This window comes from Saccharomycodes ludwigii, chromosome IV, assembly GCF_020623625.1.
Source record: "Saccharomycodes ludwigii strain NBRC 1722 chromosome IV, whole genome shotgun sequence".
In the NCBI taxonomy this organism is placed as follows: Eukaryota; Fungi; Ascomycota; class Saccharomycetes; order Saccharomycodales; family Saccharomycodaceae; genus Saccharomycodes; species Saccharomycodes ludwigii.
This window is the reverse complement of record NC_060203.1, coordinates 466,300-481,983: the sequence shown is the minus strand read 5'-3', so window position 1 is coordinate 481,983 and position 15,684 is coordinate 466,300. Positions and strand designations below refer to the sequence as shown.

Here is a 15,684-nt window from a genome sequence, read left to right as displayed (position 1 = left end):
ACACAGACCCTGCGGTGTATTCTAACATAATAAACATTTAGCATTTTATACGAGCAAGTTTTGTATATCAGTAATTATTAAGATTGAAATTTTTAAATTTTTAAATAAAAAATTTTTTAAATCTTTTTAATGTTTCACTTGACATTTTTTTAATAATGTTGTTGTCTTTCACAATGTGGCAAAACAAATTAAACAGAAAACTTTTAATACCATATAGCATAAGATAGTCTATACATACACACAAATATATATATATATATACATACATTTGTTTTGGTTATTAGAAATAGAAAAAGAAAAAAAAAATAGAGACTTTAAAGCTATAAAAGAAAAAAGAAACGAAAAAAAAAAAAAAAAAGAAAATAGAAAAAGAAAAAAAAAATAGAAAATAAAAAAAAAGAAAAAAGAAAATATACAATCACACATATACACCTCATGTCAGCAGAAGAATACTACGACGAAGAAGATCCATATGGCTACGAGGATGACGAAGGGCAAATTACAGCCGAAGATTCATGGACAGTTATCTCTGCCTTTTTCCGTGAAAAAGGGTTGGTATCCCAACAATTAGATTCTTTCAACCAATTTATCAATTTCACCATTCAAGATTTAATTTTAGAAGACTCCACGTTGATTCTAGAACAACCAGCTCAACATACTACTGAAGAAGATAATATGAGTAGAAAATATGAAATTATTTTTGGCAAGATTTATCTAGCAAAACCTTCTATGACGGAATCAGATGGTGTGTCACACGCAATGTTTCCTCAAGAGGCCCGTCTACGTAATTTAACATATGCCTCTGGTTTATTTGTCGAAATTAAAAAAAGAACCTATGAGGCTGTTGATATTCCCGGTAGAGATTTAAAATACCAACTAATTCAGGAGGAGAGTGAAGAGGACGATTCTGAAAATAACAAGATTTTTATTGGGCGTGTTCCAATTATGTTAAGATCTAAATACTGTTTATTATATGACCAGACTGAGTCCGATTTGTACAAACTAAAGGAATGTCCGTTCGACATGGGTGGTTATTTTATTATTAATGGTTCCGAAAAGGTTTTAATTGCCCAAGAGAGAAGTGCTGGTAATATTGTTCAAGTTTTCAAAAAATCGGCGCCATCTCCCATTTCCCATATTGCTGAAATCAGATCTGCATTGGAAAAGGGTTCTAGGTTTATTTCCACTTTGCAGGTTAAATTATACGGTCGTGAAGACAGTGCTACAAGAACTATCAAAGCAACACTACCTTACATTAAACAAGATATTCCCATTGTCATTATATTTAGAGCGCTTGGTATCGTTCCTGATGGTGAAATTTTGGAACATATTTGTTATGACGTTAACGATTGGCAAATGTTTGAAATGCTAAAACCATGTGTTGAGGAAGGTTTTGTTATTCAGGATCGTGAAACCGCTTTAGATTTTATTGGGCGTCGTGGTTCCGCTATTGGTATCAAAAAAGAGAAAAGAATTCAATACGTCAAAGATATTTTGCAAAAAGAGTTTTTGCCACATATTACCCAATTGGAAGGTTTTGAAGGTAGAAAGGCATTTTTCCTAGGTTATATGGTTAATCGTTTGTTGTTGTGTGCCTTGGATCGTAAGGATCAAGACGATCGTGATCATTTCGGTAAAAAAAGATTAGATTTGGCTGGCCCGTTACTAGCCCAGTTATTCAGAACATTATTTAAAAAGTTAACAAGAGATATTTTCCGTTTCATGCAGCGTTCTGTTGAGGAAGCCAAAGATTTTAATTTGAAGCTAGCCGTTAAAGCAACTACATTGACCACTGGGCTAAAGTATGCTTTAGCTACAGGTAATTGGGGTGAGCAAAAGAAAGCAATGACTTCCAGAGCCGGTGTTTCCCAAGTTTTGAATAGGTATACATATTCCTCTACATTATCTCATTTGAGAAGAACCAACACACCCATTGGTAGAGATGGTAAGTTGGCCAAGCCTCGTCAATTGCATAATACACATTGGGGGTTAGTTTGTCCGGCCGAAACACCAGAAGGTCAGGCTTGTGGGTTAGTTAAGAATTTAAGTTTAATGTCCTGTATATCTGTCGGTACTGACCCATCCCCTATTATTACCTTTTTGAATGAGTGGGGTATGGAACCTTTGGAAGATTATGTTCCGTACCAGTCACCAGATGCTACACGTGTTTTTGTTAATGGTGTATGGCATGGTATCCACAGAAATCCAGCCAAGTTGGTAGATACTATCAAGAAATTAAGAAGAAGAGGGGATATTACACCCGAAGTTTCCATTGTCAGAGATATTCGTGAAAAGGAATTGAAGATTTTCACCGACGCGGGCAGAGTTTATAGACCACTATTCCTTGTTGAAGATAATGAGGACACAGGCATAAAAGAATTAAAAGTTAGAAAGGGCCATATAAGAAAATTAATGATTACAGAATATCATGATATTGAAGGTGGGTTTGACGAAGAAGATGAGGATGATGATAACGAAAAAACAAACTATACGTGGTCGTCACTACTTAGCGACGGATTAGTGGAATACATTGACGCTGAAGAAGAGGAAACTATATTAATTGCTATGCAACGAGAGGATTTGGATCCAGGAATTAGCGCGAATCCAGACCTTGAAGAAGAGCTGGATCCGGCCAGACGTATTAAAAATATTTATCATGCTAGTACTTTTACACACTGCGAAATTCATCCATCCATGATTTTGGGTGTTGCTGCTTCTATTATCCCATTTCCAGATCATAACCAATCTCCTCGTAACACCTATCAATCGGCTATGGGTAAGCAAGCCATGGGTGTGTTTTTAACAAATTATAATTTCCGTATGGACACAATGGCTAATATTTTATACTATCCACAGAAACCATTGGGTACCACTCGTGCCATGGAATACTTGAAATTTAGAGAATTGCCCGCAGGTCAAAATGCTATTGTTGCTATTGCATGTTATTCCGGTTATAACCAAGAAGATTCTATGATTATGAATCAATCATCCATTGATAGAGGTTTATTTAGGTCTTTATTTTTCAGATCTTACATGGACCAAGAAAAAAGAATTGGTATGTCGATTACTGAATCTTTTGAAAAGCCACATCGTACGAATACTTTAAGAATGAAACATGGTACATATGACAAGTTGGACGATGATGGATTAATGTCACCAGGTGTTAGAGTATCTGGTGACGATATTATTATCGGTAAAACTACTCCGATAGCACCAGATACCGAAGAATTAGGTTTAAGAACCGCATTTCACACCAAAAGGGATGCTTCTACTCCACTAAGAAGTACTGAAAATGGTATTATCGACCAAGTTTTAATTACCACTAACCAAGAAGGGTTGAAATTTGTCAAAGTGCGTGTCAGAACAACCAAAGTTCCACAGATTGGGGATAAATTTGCCTCTCGTCATGGTCAAAAGGGTACTATTGGTATTACATATCGCAGAGAAGATATGCCATTTACGGCAGAAGGTATAGTTCCCGATTTAATTATCAATCCACATGCCATTCCATCTCGTATGACGGTTGCACATTTAATTGAATGTTTATTAAGTAAAGTTGCTGCATTAAGTGGTAACGAGGGTGATGCTTCTCCATTTACCGATATTACTGTAGATGGTATATCCAGATTACTACGTGAACATGGTTATCAATCCCGTGGTTTTGAAGTTATGTATAACGGTCATACCGGTAAGAAGTTAATGGCACAAATATTTTTTGGTCCAACGTATTATCAACGTTTGAGACATATGGTCGATGATAAGATTCATGCAAGAGCACGTGGTCCTGTGCAAGTTTTAACAAGACAGCCGGTGGAAGGTAGAAGTAGAGATGGTGGTTTGAGATTCGGAGAAATGGAACGTGATTGTATGATTGCACATGGTGCAGCAGCATTTTTGAAAGAAAGGTTGATGGAGGCATCAGATGCATTCAGGGTACATATATGTGGTATTTGTGGGTTGATGACTGTTGTAGCTAAGTTGAAGCACCAACAATATGAGTGCCGTGGTTGTAAGAATAAGATTGATATATATCAAATTCATATTCCATACGCTGCCAAATTGTTATTCCAAGAGTTGATGGCCATGAACCTTACACCTCGTCTATATACTGAACGTTCAAGAGATTTTTAGTTTTTTTCTATTTTTTTTTTTTTTTTCCTTTTTTTGTATTTTCATTTAATTTATTTTCATATCTTTATATTACGCACCAAGTAAATCAATTTAAGTGCCATTACTGATTTTAAAAAATCAAATATATTATAATTGCGTGCTATTTTAGAGTATTTAATTGTAATTTTATTGATATTTGTATATATGTATCTATATTATTTGAAAATATTTGTAAATTATTGTCTACATTATTTATGTTATTGGTAAAAACAGGTATTGTTCAACATTCAAATGTATAATACATTCTATTTCATAAGCTCAATTTTCATTTTGAATGATTTATTAATATATATATATACCAATAATTGTAAAGAAATAAGTAGTTACTTTACAAAATAAAGCTTGTATAATCAAATTTTTGATCGACATGTAAATTAGTAGTTAGAAACAGTGATTATTGCGCATTATATAAATAGCAATTGTCAAATATATATGTACATGATAAATTAAATATATATGTCTTTTTTTTTTCTTTTTTTTTATTTTTGTTCATTCGTAATATTTGGAACATCACTTAATTTTTTTAAAATTTTTGGTTGCTCATCAAAGTATGCAGAGATATTCTGTTTATAAGGGTTTTCACTACCTTCAAAGACTTTTAACCTTCCCAATCTAATTTTACGTAATTTATTCTTGGGTAACATCCCACTAACAGCTCTCATCAATAATTCTCCATAACCTTTGTTATCAGCCATGACATTCATTGGAGTTAATTTCAAATGGCCCGGCTTACCGCTATGTGACCAATAAGTGTTTTGTTCAAACTTTTTACCCGTTATACGTAAATTTTGGCAATTAGTAACAACCACATAGTCGCCACAATCTTGAGTAGGATGATAAACAGGCTTATGTTTGCCCATTAAGGTGATTGCAATAGAAGATGCTAATCTACCCAAAGTACGTTTGTCTTTAGACATATCAACATGGTGCCAAATACGGGCAAATGCTAACCCTGTGTGACCTAATTTTTGAGACATAATTGCTATTTGCTATGTATTGAATGGATGATTATAAAAAGAGAGTAGTTGCTTGGAGGTGTTTGTTACTTAAAAAAAAAGAAAAAATGAGTTTTATTGGAAACAAAATAAAAAAAAAAGTTTTTTTTTTTTTTTTTCTAAAATTCTTTTAATGTTTTATTTCGTCTAAAGCGCTTTATCCATTTTGTTATACTACAACTTTTATTCCGAATCAATAACGTATAACTCAGTTGTCGGACTCTAAAAGATCCTAAAAATAAATAAATAAAAAAAAAAAAATAAAAAAAAATTTTTTTTTGTCGAATTGTTTTTTTTTTTATGTGTGTCTCTTTTTATATTTATTATTTGATATTCCAAGATCTGGCTACTATTAATAATTTGGAATAGCATAATAATATATAATACAATAACGGCAAAACCTGTTGTTAAAGAAATAGAAAGAAACAATTAAAAAAAAAAAAAGAAACTCGCCATTGTCATCCAGTGTGTTTTAAAAATATGTTTTTCTATAAGGATCTATCATTAAGCATTTCACTACATCCATCATATTTTGGTCCACAAATGAAACAATTTTTAAGAACAAAACTGCTACAGGATGTCGAAGGTACATGCACAGGTAAATTTGGTTATATTCTATGTGTATTGGATTGTAATAATATTGAAATTGAAAGAGGGCGTGTTTTGCCAGGGGATGGAAGTGCTGAATTCACAGTGAAATATAGAGCTGTAGTTTGGAAACCGTTTAAGGGTGAAGTGGTTGATGGTATTGTATCAAGCTGCACTGATTTGGGGTTTGAAGTTGAAGTTGGTCCATTAAATGTTTTCATTTCCAAATATTTAATACCCGAAGATTTATTTTTTAACAGTGCTTCTAATCCACCGTCATATCAAAGTTCTGAACAAATTATTAGTAAAGGAAGTCGGATAAGATTAAAGATTGTTGGTGCTAGAAGTGGTGTTAATTCTATTTACGCTATTGGTAGTATAAAAGAAGATTATTTGGGTGTTATTTAATCAAACTTCATGATATTGTTTCAAAATTATGGTATTCGTTTCAATATTTCATTTGCCATTCTTACTTGCATTTTAATGGTTTAAAAGGAAGGGCTTGAAAAGACTAAAATCACTTAAAAATAGAGCTTTAGGTTTTATATGTAATCAGAATCATAGAAAACTCTGAATCAAAAAGAAATATGTATACATGTTATTAATGCCATTTTTTTTTTTTTTTTTTTTTTCAATTGTAAAATTATAAAAAAAAAAACCTTATTTTCATAACTTCAATGAGTTTAAATATGACAATTATAAGGTATTAGCTCAAACAATTAAGGTATCAGCTCAAACAATTAAGGAAAAAAAAAAAAAAAAAGCGGTAAATATTTCTTATACTAAGTTATTGTTTGCTTTTAATAATTCATAAAACTTTGGTATTTTTGCTAACTAGCATCAAATAGTTTTAATTTTCATAAATTATACTAAAACAAATAATTAGATAAATGTATATAAAAGAACTAGAAATTATTAAAATTAGAAATACCAATAAAATTGTCAACAAAAAAAAAACAACTAACCAATTAAAAAAAATAAAAATTTTGACAATATCTTCAAGGATCAAAGAACAAAGCAACCATTGATTAATAAATGTCAAGTTAAACCAAACATAATTAAAAAAAAAAACAAAAGGAAAAAAAGGTAAAAAAAAAAAAAAAAAAAAAAAAATTCAAGCAGTAATACTAGAATTCAGGACCAGATCCCCTTCTTCCTCTTCTTCTCCCTTTTCTTGTAATTTCTTTTCATTTTGTTCATCTTCAAAACTACTGATACTGTTATCATCATTTGAAATATTTAAGTCAGAAACTTTGACAATGGCAGCATCCTTTTCAAGCTCATTATCAACTTTTCTAATAACAAAGTGACCGCCTGTGGAATGTTCAATGCACCATTCACCTTTATATAGTCCCTTGCTAATGGCTTCATGAATAACACTTGATCTGGTTAAATAATATTTATCATTGTTATCAACTTTGACGACACAATTGTGCCAAGGTGTGGGAATGTGCAATAAATCTTCATATTCAGGCTCTTCAACACTATTCAAAGACTTAATTGGTCTACATTGTTCCAAAGATATTATTCTAATTCCAAATTTTGGTCCTCTATTATTATGAGCATGAATAGACAATCTTAAATGATGAGGGAAAACCAAATCTACCAAATTAGAATAAGCATCATTTCTTTTAATCATTTCAAAAGAAACTTTGCAAGCCGTTTTTTTATAGGTTTTATTAGAAGCACCTTTGAAATGCGATAATAAGCGTAAATCCTCAATCATAAATTTGGAGAAGCCTCTATATAAATGTAATCTTGGATGGTCTGGAATTAATATTTGTTCTCTTAATCTACCATCATCAGTATCACAACCTTTCATCAAGATTTTTCTACACAATTCACTGCCTTGGCAAATTTTGGAGCCAGTATAATGTGGTAAGGTAATTTCAGCTACCCACTCCTCATTAAATTTTAAACTGGTATCTCCTTCAAAAAATAATTCTTTCAAACCACAAAACCCAATGGCATCAATACCGGGTACAGCACATGTCTTATATAGATTGTGCAATTTTCTAGTATATTCATCAACAACATCATCATCTACACCAATACAATCACTAAAAACATGTCCATCAGAAACAATCCAAATTTTAATACCTGGTGGATATATTTTGGAAACCTTTTCAACACAGGAAATCAAATTTTTGAAGGCTAATTCCTCACCCATATCTGGAAATAGACTATACACCTTTTGAGTGTTAGAAGATTTGCATGGGAAAGCGGGCAAAATACATTCAATTTTAGCCATTCTCTTGGTGAAATATTCAACACGTTCAAGGAAATGCTGTCTGCCACCTAAATCCCATTCATCTTGAACAACTGTGTTTTTCAAATTCTCTTCAAAAAACCTGGTAAATAGCTCAGCATAGTTGGTACTTATAGTGGGATCCATTGGGGTTTCGCTAGTATGCAATCTAGCTTGATCTAAAATATGGAAAACAAACCAATCATTAAAGACATTTTCATTTTCAGTAGTTGTAATAACACCTCTAATTTGACTTTCACCAGCTTTCCAATACTCACTAACTTTGATTTCAAAATCAATATTATTAGTAGGAAACCTGATAAATTTAGCAATGTTACCATTTAAAGAAAAAGAAGTGTCAGCAAAAGCAGAAACTGGAATGATATATTCATAAACCTCACCATATTCATATTCTGTGGCTTTTAAAACATTTTTTTGCAAAATCATTTTAAATTCATCCCAATTGGGTCCAAAAGTTGAATTTTGTTTATCACGAGCTTCATATAATTCGAAAGTGTTTGGATTTCTCGAATATATGCAGAGAAATTTTGAAAAAGTTGACATATCCTTGGAATTTTCACCACCATGCAGGATACCATAATCATTACTAGTTTCAATTTTATTGTTAATGGTCATCTTTTTTGTTGTCGTTGTTTTTTTTTGTTTCTTTCTTTGTTCTAAACTAAGAATAGTAAAGTTTTGGTTTTCTTTAGTATGTAAGTAGATGTTAATCAAAGGCCTTTAGTAATATATAATACTATACTATAAATTATTAGTTATCAATTGCTACTCTAAATTGGAAAATTTTTAAAAAAAAAAAAAAAAACTTGTAAATTTACAAACTTATATATACATATATATATGTGTATGTTACTTGAAGAAATTATTTGCTTGAGTTTTAAATATAGAGACAATGCTATTATTAATTTTAACATTTTTTGAAAAATGGCACGATAATTAGCCATTTATTCATATTAACTTGATACTGTATTATTAGAGTTATAACCTTAATTATATTAAAAAGAGCAACATTTTAAAATTTATATTGGATTAAAAATTACTTTTATTAATGTTCTCAATGTAGCTAATTTTTATAATTATTTTGAGTTTTTAATTTAATTTTTTTAATAAGTCGTTCGATAATAGGTTGATTTAAAGTTAAAGGTCAATTTATTGACTAACTTTAAAATATTTTTTGTAACTAAAATGACAATAGTATAATATAAAAATATAAAACAATACATTTTATAAAAATTACATAAAAATAAATAAATAATTAAAAAAAAAACACTGTAAAAAAAAAAAAGGTTAATTATACTGCTTTTAAGGGTAAACAAAAAAGCCAAGTATAATAAATAAATAAATAAACAAATAAAAAAAAGGGGGGAGTGTAAGGCTACTTTTGAAAACTTTTCTGTTGAAATACACAGAAACTTGCTTGAAAGGTGTAGTATTAATAATATTTAATCACATTTTTATGACAGATAGTACATATATTGAAATATACACGAAACATATTAAATACAAAGCATATATGTGATGAAAATTTAAAAAAAAATTTTTATACTAAAACGATTAAAAAAGATATTAAACAGTTAACAAAAAAAAAAAAAAAAAAAAAAACTATTTATTTCATGTACAAACCAACTTCAACAGAGCATATTATAAGTTTAATAACATATTAACATAAAAATTAAGGATTTGGCTCGAATTTTTTTTTTTTTTTAATTAATTAAATGAAAGTAGCAATAGTTAGTATTATTTTAATATTGAGGAATTTTTTTTCTTTTTTTTTTCAAACATAGTAAAATAGTTAAATTAAATCCAGTCACACATTCTTTCAAAAAGATATACAGCCTTATAAGTACTTATCCAAGGATCATCCCATTTTATTTAAAAATCATTAACTTTTTATTAGCCAAAAAAAAAAAAAAAAAAGATCAAAAATTAAAAACAATTTATTAAACAGTACTAATAATATATATATATATATATATGTATTTTTTTTTTTTTTTTGCTTTTTTTACAGACACCAAACATGGCACACCCCGTCATTGTTGCCAATTACAACAAAAAAAATATATATATAAATTATAAAAATATTACAATAAAAAAAAAAAATATTTTATCATAGAAAGGTACGGATGCTCATATTAGTAAAGTCTCTCGTTGTTTGAAATTACTCACGTGAATAAAAACAATATAATTTTATAACCAGTTTGTAATCATCGAGAACAGCTATGGATTTTATTATCACAATAATTTCAATTAAATGAAAATATAAGCAAAGTTTTCGTTGATCACAATTAAAACAGGTTATTTATATACTGTATGATTAAAATAAATTATTAAAAGTAAAATAAATATGTGTCCTATTTTGCTTATATATCCAGACAAAAATTCATGCTAATTCTAATGATTCATGAACTTTATCCCAAAAATAATCTATATTCATATCAAAACCAACTATAATCCCTTTAGAAATATTGGAGCCAAGACTAGTAATTTCTGTAGACTTGTGTTCTTTAACAGCCAATGTTCTTCCATAATCTTTATTTTTTTCATCTTCAATAACAAATATATCCAAAACTTTGTATTTAAAATCAACTTTTTTATCATTATTTATGAATTGCAATAATGGCATTAATGTTAATGGGTCGTGCACTGGTGGTCCCTTTATAAATTGAGCACCTTGTGCTTTACTATATGTTGTTTTGAAAAATAAAAATAATTCATAAAACATTTTCCTGACCATGGAATTTGATTTACTGCTAGTGATTACTGTAGTACCGTGGTAGTCTTTAATTTTTTCCATTACTTCTTCAGTAGCAATTGCTTTATGTGTCAAATTCAATGGAGCTAAAAATATTTTGCCCTGCAATATAGGATCCTGAAAAATACAATTAGCAGCGTGGGGATCAATATATATATTGAATTCAGCCGTATTTTTAGGGTTTCTGTTGCCAATGTTATAAAAGGATCCGCCCATAGCTGAAATATATTTAAAATTTTTTTTTAAATGTGGTTTTGTTAAACAGAATGTAGCCAGAGAAGTCAAGGAAGCGGTGGATACGTAAACTAATTCGTTAGGATACTGCAGCAATGCATTTTCTAAACCTTTTATAAAATCGAAATAGTTAGCGGTTGAATTAGTACTAGGAACTAATTTGTTTAAAAAAGTTTCATCTGGTTTGGGTAATAATGTGGTGCCGTCTAGCCCAGAATCACCATGTATTTCAGGAGCCGTATATGAATCTTTTTCATAGTCAAAATCAGTATAATCACCGGTGTCTTGTTTCACTAGTGGTTCTTGTGCACCTTTATAAATGGGGATTGCGCTATTACTGGTTGTATTATTATCATTACTGGTAATATCTTGATAGGTGCACATCTTTTCATTCAAGCTTTGTAGAATAGAAATTGTATTTTTCAAAGTGTTTAAGGGTGTGGAGTTACCATAGGATGCAGATATACCGACCAATTTAAATTGGGGTAATTTGCATGCCATTAATATAGCGACTGCATCATCATGACCTGGATCACAGTCCAGCCAAATAGGGATAGCAGGTAATGAAGAATTGGTCATATCTGTTTAGTATTTATATATATTTATATATACATACGAACTAATTCTTTTAGTCATAAAAATTTTAGAAACTAGGATTTAAAATAAAAGAAAAGAAAAGAAAAAAAAGAGAATAATAATAATAATAATAATAATAATAATAATAATAATAATAATAATAATAATAAAAGGTTAAGTTTTTAATAGGAGAATTTGCAGCTCCTTTTAAAAAGATTTGCACTCTTTTTAAGAAGAGTTGCAAAATACATATATTTTTTTTTTTTTTTTGCTCGGTTAAACCAAAAATATAAAAAATCCGAAATTCGAAATTCGAAATTCCGAGAAAAAAAATTATTGAGAGCTAGTCTTAGAATTTACTCTTTCATATTCTCCTTCTGGTAAAAAAACATCGTTACCTTGCTTCATAGCCATTCTAGTATGATAAACAATGTCTGTAGATTCCCATGGATAAGCATACCATTTATTGGGAACTTGTTTAGCACAAATATACCTATTTTCACCTTTCAATATATAGTCAGGTAATTCAGCCTTTTTAGGTTTTAACTTGTCATGTAAAACGAAAATACCAAATTTAGTGCCGCTTTCCTCATATTTGATACCCTTTTCTAAACTTTGTTCCCGAACATCTTTTTCTAGTTCTTGCAAAGCATAACATAAAGTTGTTCTTGTATCATCAACCTCATCAACTATTAAGATTTTTTTACCCAATAAACTTAATTTACATTGCTCATAATCTATCCATTGTATTCTTTTAACTTGTACACCCAGATGTTCGGCGTTAGAACCTACAGAGTTCAGATCTTCATATAAAGATAAGATAATAGCAAAAATCCTAATTGTTGGAATACCCGGTTCTTTTAAAAAAGTTCTTAGTATTCTGGCTGGAATGAAACCACCACCTCCAATAGCGATTATAATATCTGGTTTAAATTTCTTGATACGTTCGGCAGAAACCTGACACAATTGATGTACGTTATTGTACGAGATATATTGTTTATCGTCTTGAGTATTATCAGTTGTAGAAGAGTTAGCGGTACTCATGATGGTTGTTGGATTGGTTTGATTACCTTTCAGTAGGTTTTTTTTTTTTTTTTTTTTTTTTAAAGTGTTATTTAAACATATATTTTTTCAGAAGGATTGTAAAAGAAGAAAAAAAAAAAAAGATCAAAGATTATAACATCTTTAATAGTCTGATATATATATATATATATATATAATATCAAAGATAACAAGTACTGGGCTATAATGAATAACAAACTAGCAATCTAAAACGGGAAAAAAAAAAAAAAAAAAGGTTTATTATTGCAAAAAATGACAATTTATAAAAGCATATTTTTTTTTTTTTAAATATTTTGCTAAAAAAAGGACAAACCAATTTCGGTAATTCCGAAAAAAGGTTTTTTTATTATATAAAATTTGATGAAATGGCCATCTATTCACCCGTACACCACACAACGCTCTATGAAAACAGTGCAGTAGATTTTTGTACGGTAATTGACACGTTTAAAGAAGTCAAATCAAATAACAAAAAAACAATCAAACAAAGTTTTTCTTTTCTTATCTTAAACGGTAATTCTTTTCTTTTTTTAACTCAAATCTACAATTATCTATTCTTTGTTAACACGTTCAATCTCTTGCTAATATACAAATGCTTATACAGTTTATTATTTTACTATCTCCCAGTAACCAATTCGCATTATTATTATTATTATTAACTAAAAATAAAAATATAAATATAAATAAACATCACCTCAGATTACTACAGAGTCACGTGTATCGTCTTCAGAATATTCATTTTCATTAGAATCATCGTTTACTAATTTGCCATTTTCAATTAATAAGCCAGCATCATCCAATTCTTCAACATATTCTACAAATTCTTCTTCTTCTTCACTTTCATACTCATTGTTACTTGTTTCATCATTAAACTCATTTCTTTTCAATACACAATCCAAGGCTTCCCCCAATTCATTCAATCTGTTCAACACAGACGCTTTCCTCTTCATGGCGCTATGCAAAGAGCTTAAAGAACTTAGTAGATCAGGTATAGTGTTTAGGTACCCACCGTGTATAATCAAACACCATTTACACCATTGATCTAGGCTATTGTTGCTGGAATTTCCACTGCCATCATTGTTTTTGGCCACAGCTATCCTTTCTGCCAATTTTTGTAATAATAAAATAGATAATTGTTGTTGGGGTAGTTTATATATTGTAGCTTTAATCACTCTAGGATCTCTTGTGTTCAACACTTGGTCTAATAATGATTGGTCATTGGATTTTAATGCCTGTGTTAAAATTACAGTTAGAGTTCCTACAACATCTTTATTCTTCTTTTTCCTCAATTTGTTATTAGTATTAGTTGTTGAGATTGTCGTTGCAATATCAACATTATTATCAGAACCAATAGTAGTTGATGCTTTTTTATTTTTATGGTCTTTCGTATTTTCTAACATTTGATCAAATAATTGGTCTTGTAAACTGGTTATTACATTATTATTATTTTCTAATACTTTGTCAATTTCACTTTCTAATAAATCTTGGAAATTGTCACCATTGCTGACAGTTGCATTGCCTTCAACGTACTTTTCATGTGATGCAATATCTGTGCCTTGATAGTGTTTTTGGCCTTGATTACTGAAGTGTGGTTTAATTTTTATAGTATAAAATAAGTTGCTTGTGGAATTAACAACATCCTGTGGTGCAGCAGCCACAGTTATTTGTTTAGAAAAGGGACTTGAAACACGTTCTAGCCAAGTAATGATTAGTTCATCAATACTATTAGAAGTAGTACAATTCAATAGGGGCAAATGTTTAGAATTCATTTCAAAAGTAATCTTCCCATCAATTTTCTTTGACTTTTTATTACCACCATTTTTGACACCTGTCCTGTCCTTCTTTTTCTTTTTGGATTTTAATAAAGATTCGATATTATCGCTATCTTCTCGCTTTACAAAAATGTCTTGGAAGATTTCTAAATTACCTGATTCAGTAATGACATAAACATTAACTTTGTCAGAATTGTGGTCAATGCTTATGGTGACCTTACTGGCTTCTACTGGTTCACTGCTACTTAAAACAGTTATAATATTTCCTGTTTTAATATCATAGACATTTAAAAATCTATCATTTTTAGCAGCAGTAACAAAGCACTTGTGACTTTCAATATACTCAACAAAGGTAATTGGTGTGATATGACCAGGAAATTTTAATTCGACTTCATTACTTGTTAGATTATATAACAAAACACTTTGTGAACAAAGTAAAACTTTTTCATTCTTATCATTGGCCGAATTAATACAGCATATCTTGCCAATCGTAGCATCATTTGAAGAGGATGACGAAAATATATCTTCATTTAAATCCAATTTATTTATCTTGTTAAAATTGGTCAAATCATAAATATGCAATATATTCCCACTGTCGCAGCAATAAAGTTTGTTGCTTGTGCTATCAACCTGCAAATCAACAATAGGAAAGTTGCTTTGAGTACTCAATTTAGTTACAATTTCGTTGTTTTTATAAGCATAGATCCATATCTCACCAGTACTTAGTCCCAACAGAATTAAACTAGTGTCACTGTTATTAATGTGTTTGAATTTAATAGTATTTATCTTTGTATTTGCTTCATTGATGAATAATGTATTAATTACACGATCGCTGCTTAGTTCTTTGATACTTAATCTTTGTTTGTTTAATTCAATGGTTACGTATGCTAATAATCCGCTTTGATTTTCGTATTCTGTTAAAATAACGGGAGAAAATGAAGTATTGTTATCACTTTTTGATAATGAATTCATTGTTATAACTTTGGAGGAAAGGTTATTGACAAGCGTTGTGTCTTAAAGGAGGGGTAAAAACTAAGCTTTTATTTATTTATTTCTGTTTTATTTTATCAAATGATGATTAATTGGCAGTTATAATAAAATGTGAAAGGAAAGAAAAAGAAAGGAAAAATTTTAATTATTTTCCTTTCCATCAATTTTTGTTTACTTGTGCGGTTCGAGCCACGAAAAAAAAAAAAAAAAGAAACGACAGAAAAAAAAAAAAAAAAATAGAAAAAGTTTAGCACGTGACTTGAAAATCTATTATATATT

The 15,684-nt window shown here is 29.8% G+C and overlaps 7 protein-coding genes across 7 annotated transcripts; 2 read left to right on the top strand and 5 right to left on the bottom strand.

Moving 5' to 3' along the window:
* Positions 1-435: 435 nt before the first annotated feature.
* Positions 436-4,131, top strand: RPB2 (DNA-directed RNA polymerase II subunit RPB2; the record flags this gene model as incomplete). Its single annotated transcript, XM_046077846.1, has 1 exon — positions 436-4,131. One exon carries the CDS (start codon positions 436-438, stop codon positions 4,129-4,131), a length of 3,696 nt encoding a protein of 1,231 aa, XP_045934236.1.
* A 518-nt stretch (positions 4,132-4,649) lies between these two features.
* On the bottom strand, positions 4,650-5,147 carry MRPL23 (mitochondrial 54S ribosomal protein uL13m; the record flags this gene model as incomplete). Its single annotated transcript, XM_046077845.1, has 1 exon — positions 4,650-5,147. One exon carries the CDS (start codon positions 5,145-5,147, stop codon positions 4,650-4,652), a length of 498 nt encoding a protein of 165 aa, XP_045934235.1.
* Positions 5,148-5,708: 561 nt separating this feature from the next.
* On the top strand, positions 5,709-6,161 carry RPB7 (DNA-directed RNA polymerase II subunit RPB7; the record flags this gene model as incomplete). The annotated part of the gene is made up of 1 exon (XM_046077844.1): positions 5,709-6,161. The coding sequence occupies one exon, from the start codon at positions 5,709-5,711 to the stop codon at positions 6,159-6,161; it is 453 nt and encodes a 150-aa protein (XP_045934234.1).
* A 706-nt stretch (positions 6,162-6,867) lies between these two features.
* DIT1 (Dit1p) lies at positions 6,868-8,637 on the bottom strand (the record flags this gene model as incomplete). Its single annotated transcript, XM_046077843.1, has 1 exon — positions 6,868-8,637. The coding sequence occupies one exon, from the start codon at positions 8,635-8,637 to the stop codon at positions 6,868-6,870; it is 1,770 nt and encodes a 589-aa protein (XP_045934233.1).
* A 1,765-nt stretch (positions 8,638-10,402) lies between these two features.
* URH1 (trifunctional uridine nucleosidase/nicotinamide riboside hydrolase/nicotinic acid riboside hydrolase) lies at positions 10,403-11,587 on the bottom strand (the record flags this gene model as incomplete). Its single annotated transcript, XM_046077842.1, has 1 exon — positions 10,403-11,587. The coding sequence occupies one exon, from the start codon at positions 11,585-11,587 to the stop codon at positions 10,403-10,405; it is 1,185 nt and encodes a 394-aa protein (XP_045934232.1).
* A 330-nt stretch (positions 11,588-11,917) lies between these two features.
* Positions 11,918-12,628, bottom strand: HPT1 (hypoxanthine phosphoribosyltransferase; the record flags this gene model as incomplete). The annotated part of the gene is made up of 1 exon (XM_046077841.1): positions 11,918-12,628. One exon carries the CDS (start codon positions 12,626-12,628, stop codon positions 11,918-11,920), a length of 711 nt encoding a protein of 236 aa, XP_045934231.1.
* A 710-nt stretch (positions 12,629-13,338) lies between these two features.
* Positions 13,339-15,387, bottom strand: UTP5 (Utp5p; the record flags this gene model as incomplete). The annotated part of the gene is made up of 1 exon (XM_046077840.1): positions 13,339-15,387. The coding sequence occupies one exon, from the start codon at positions 15,385-15,387 to the stop codon at positions 13,339-13,341; it is 2,049 nt and encodes a 682-aa protein (XP_045934230.1).
* Between the last annotated feature and the right edge of the window lie 297 nt (positions 15,388-15,684).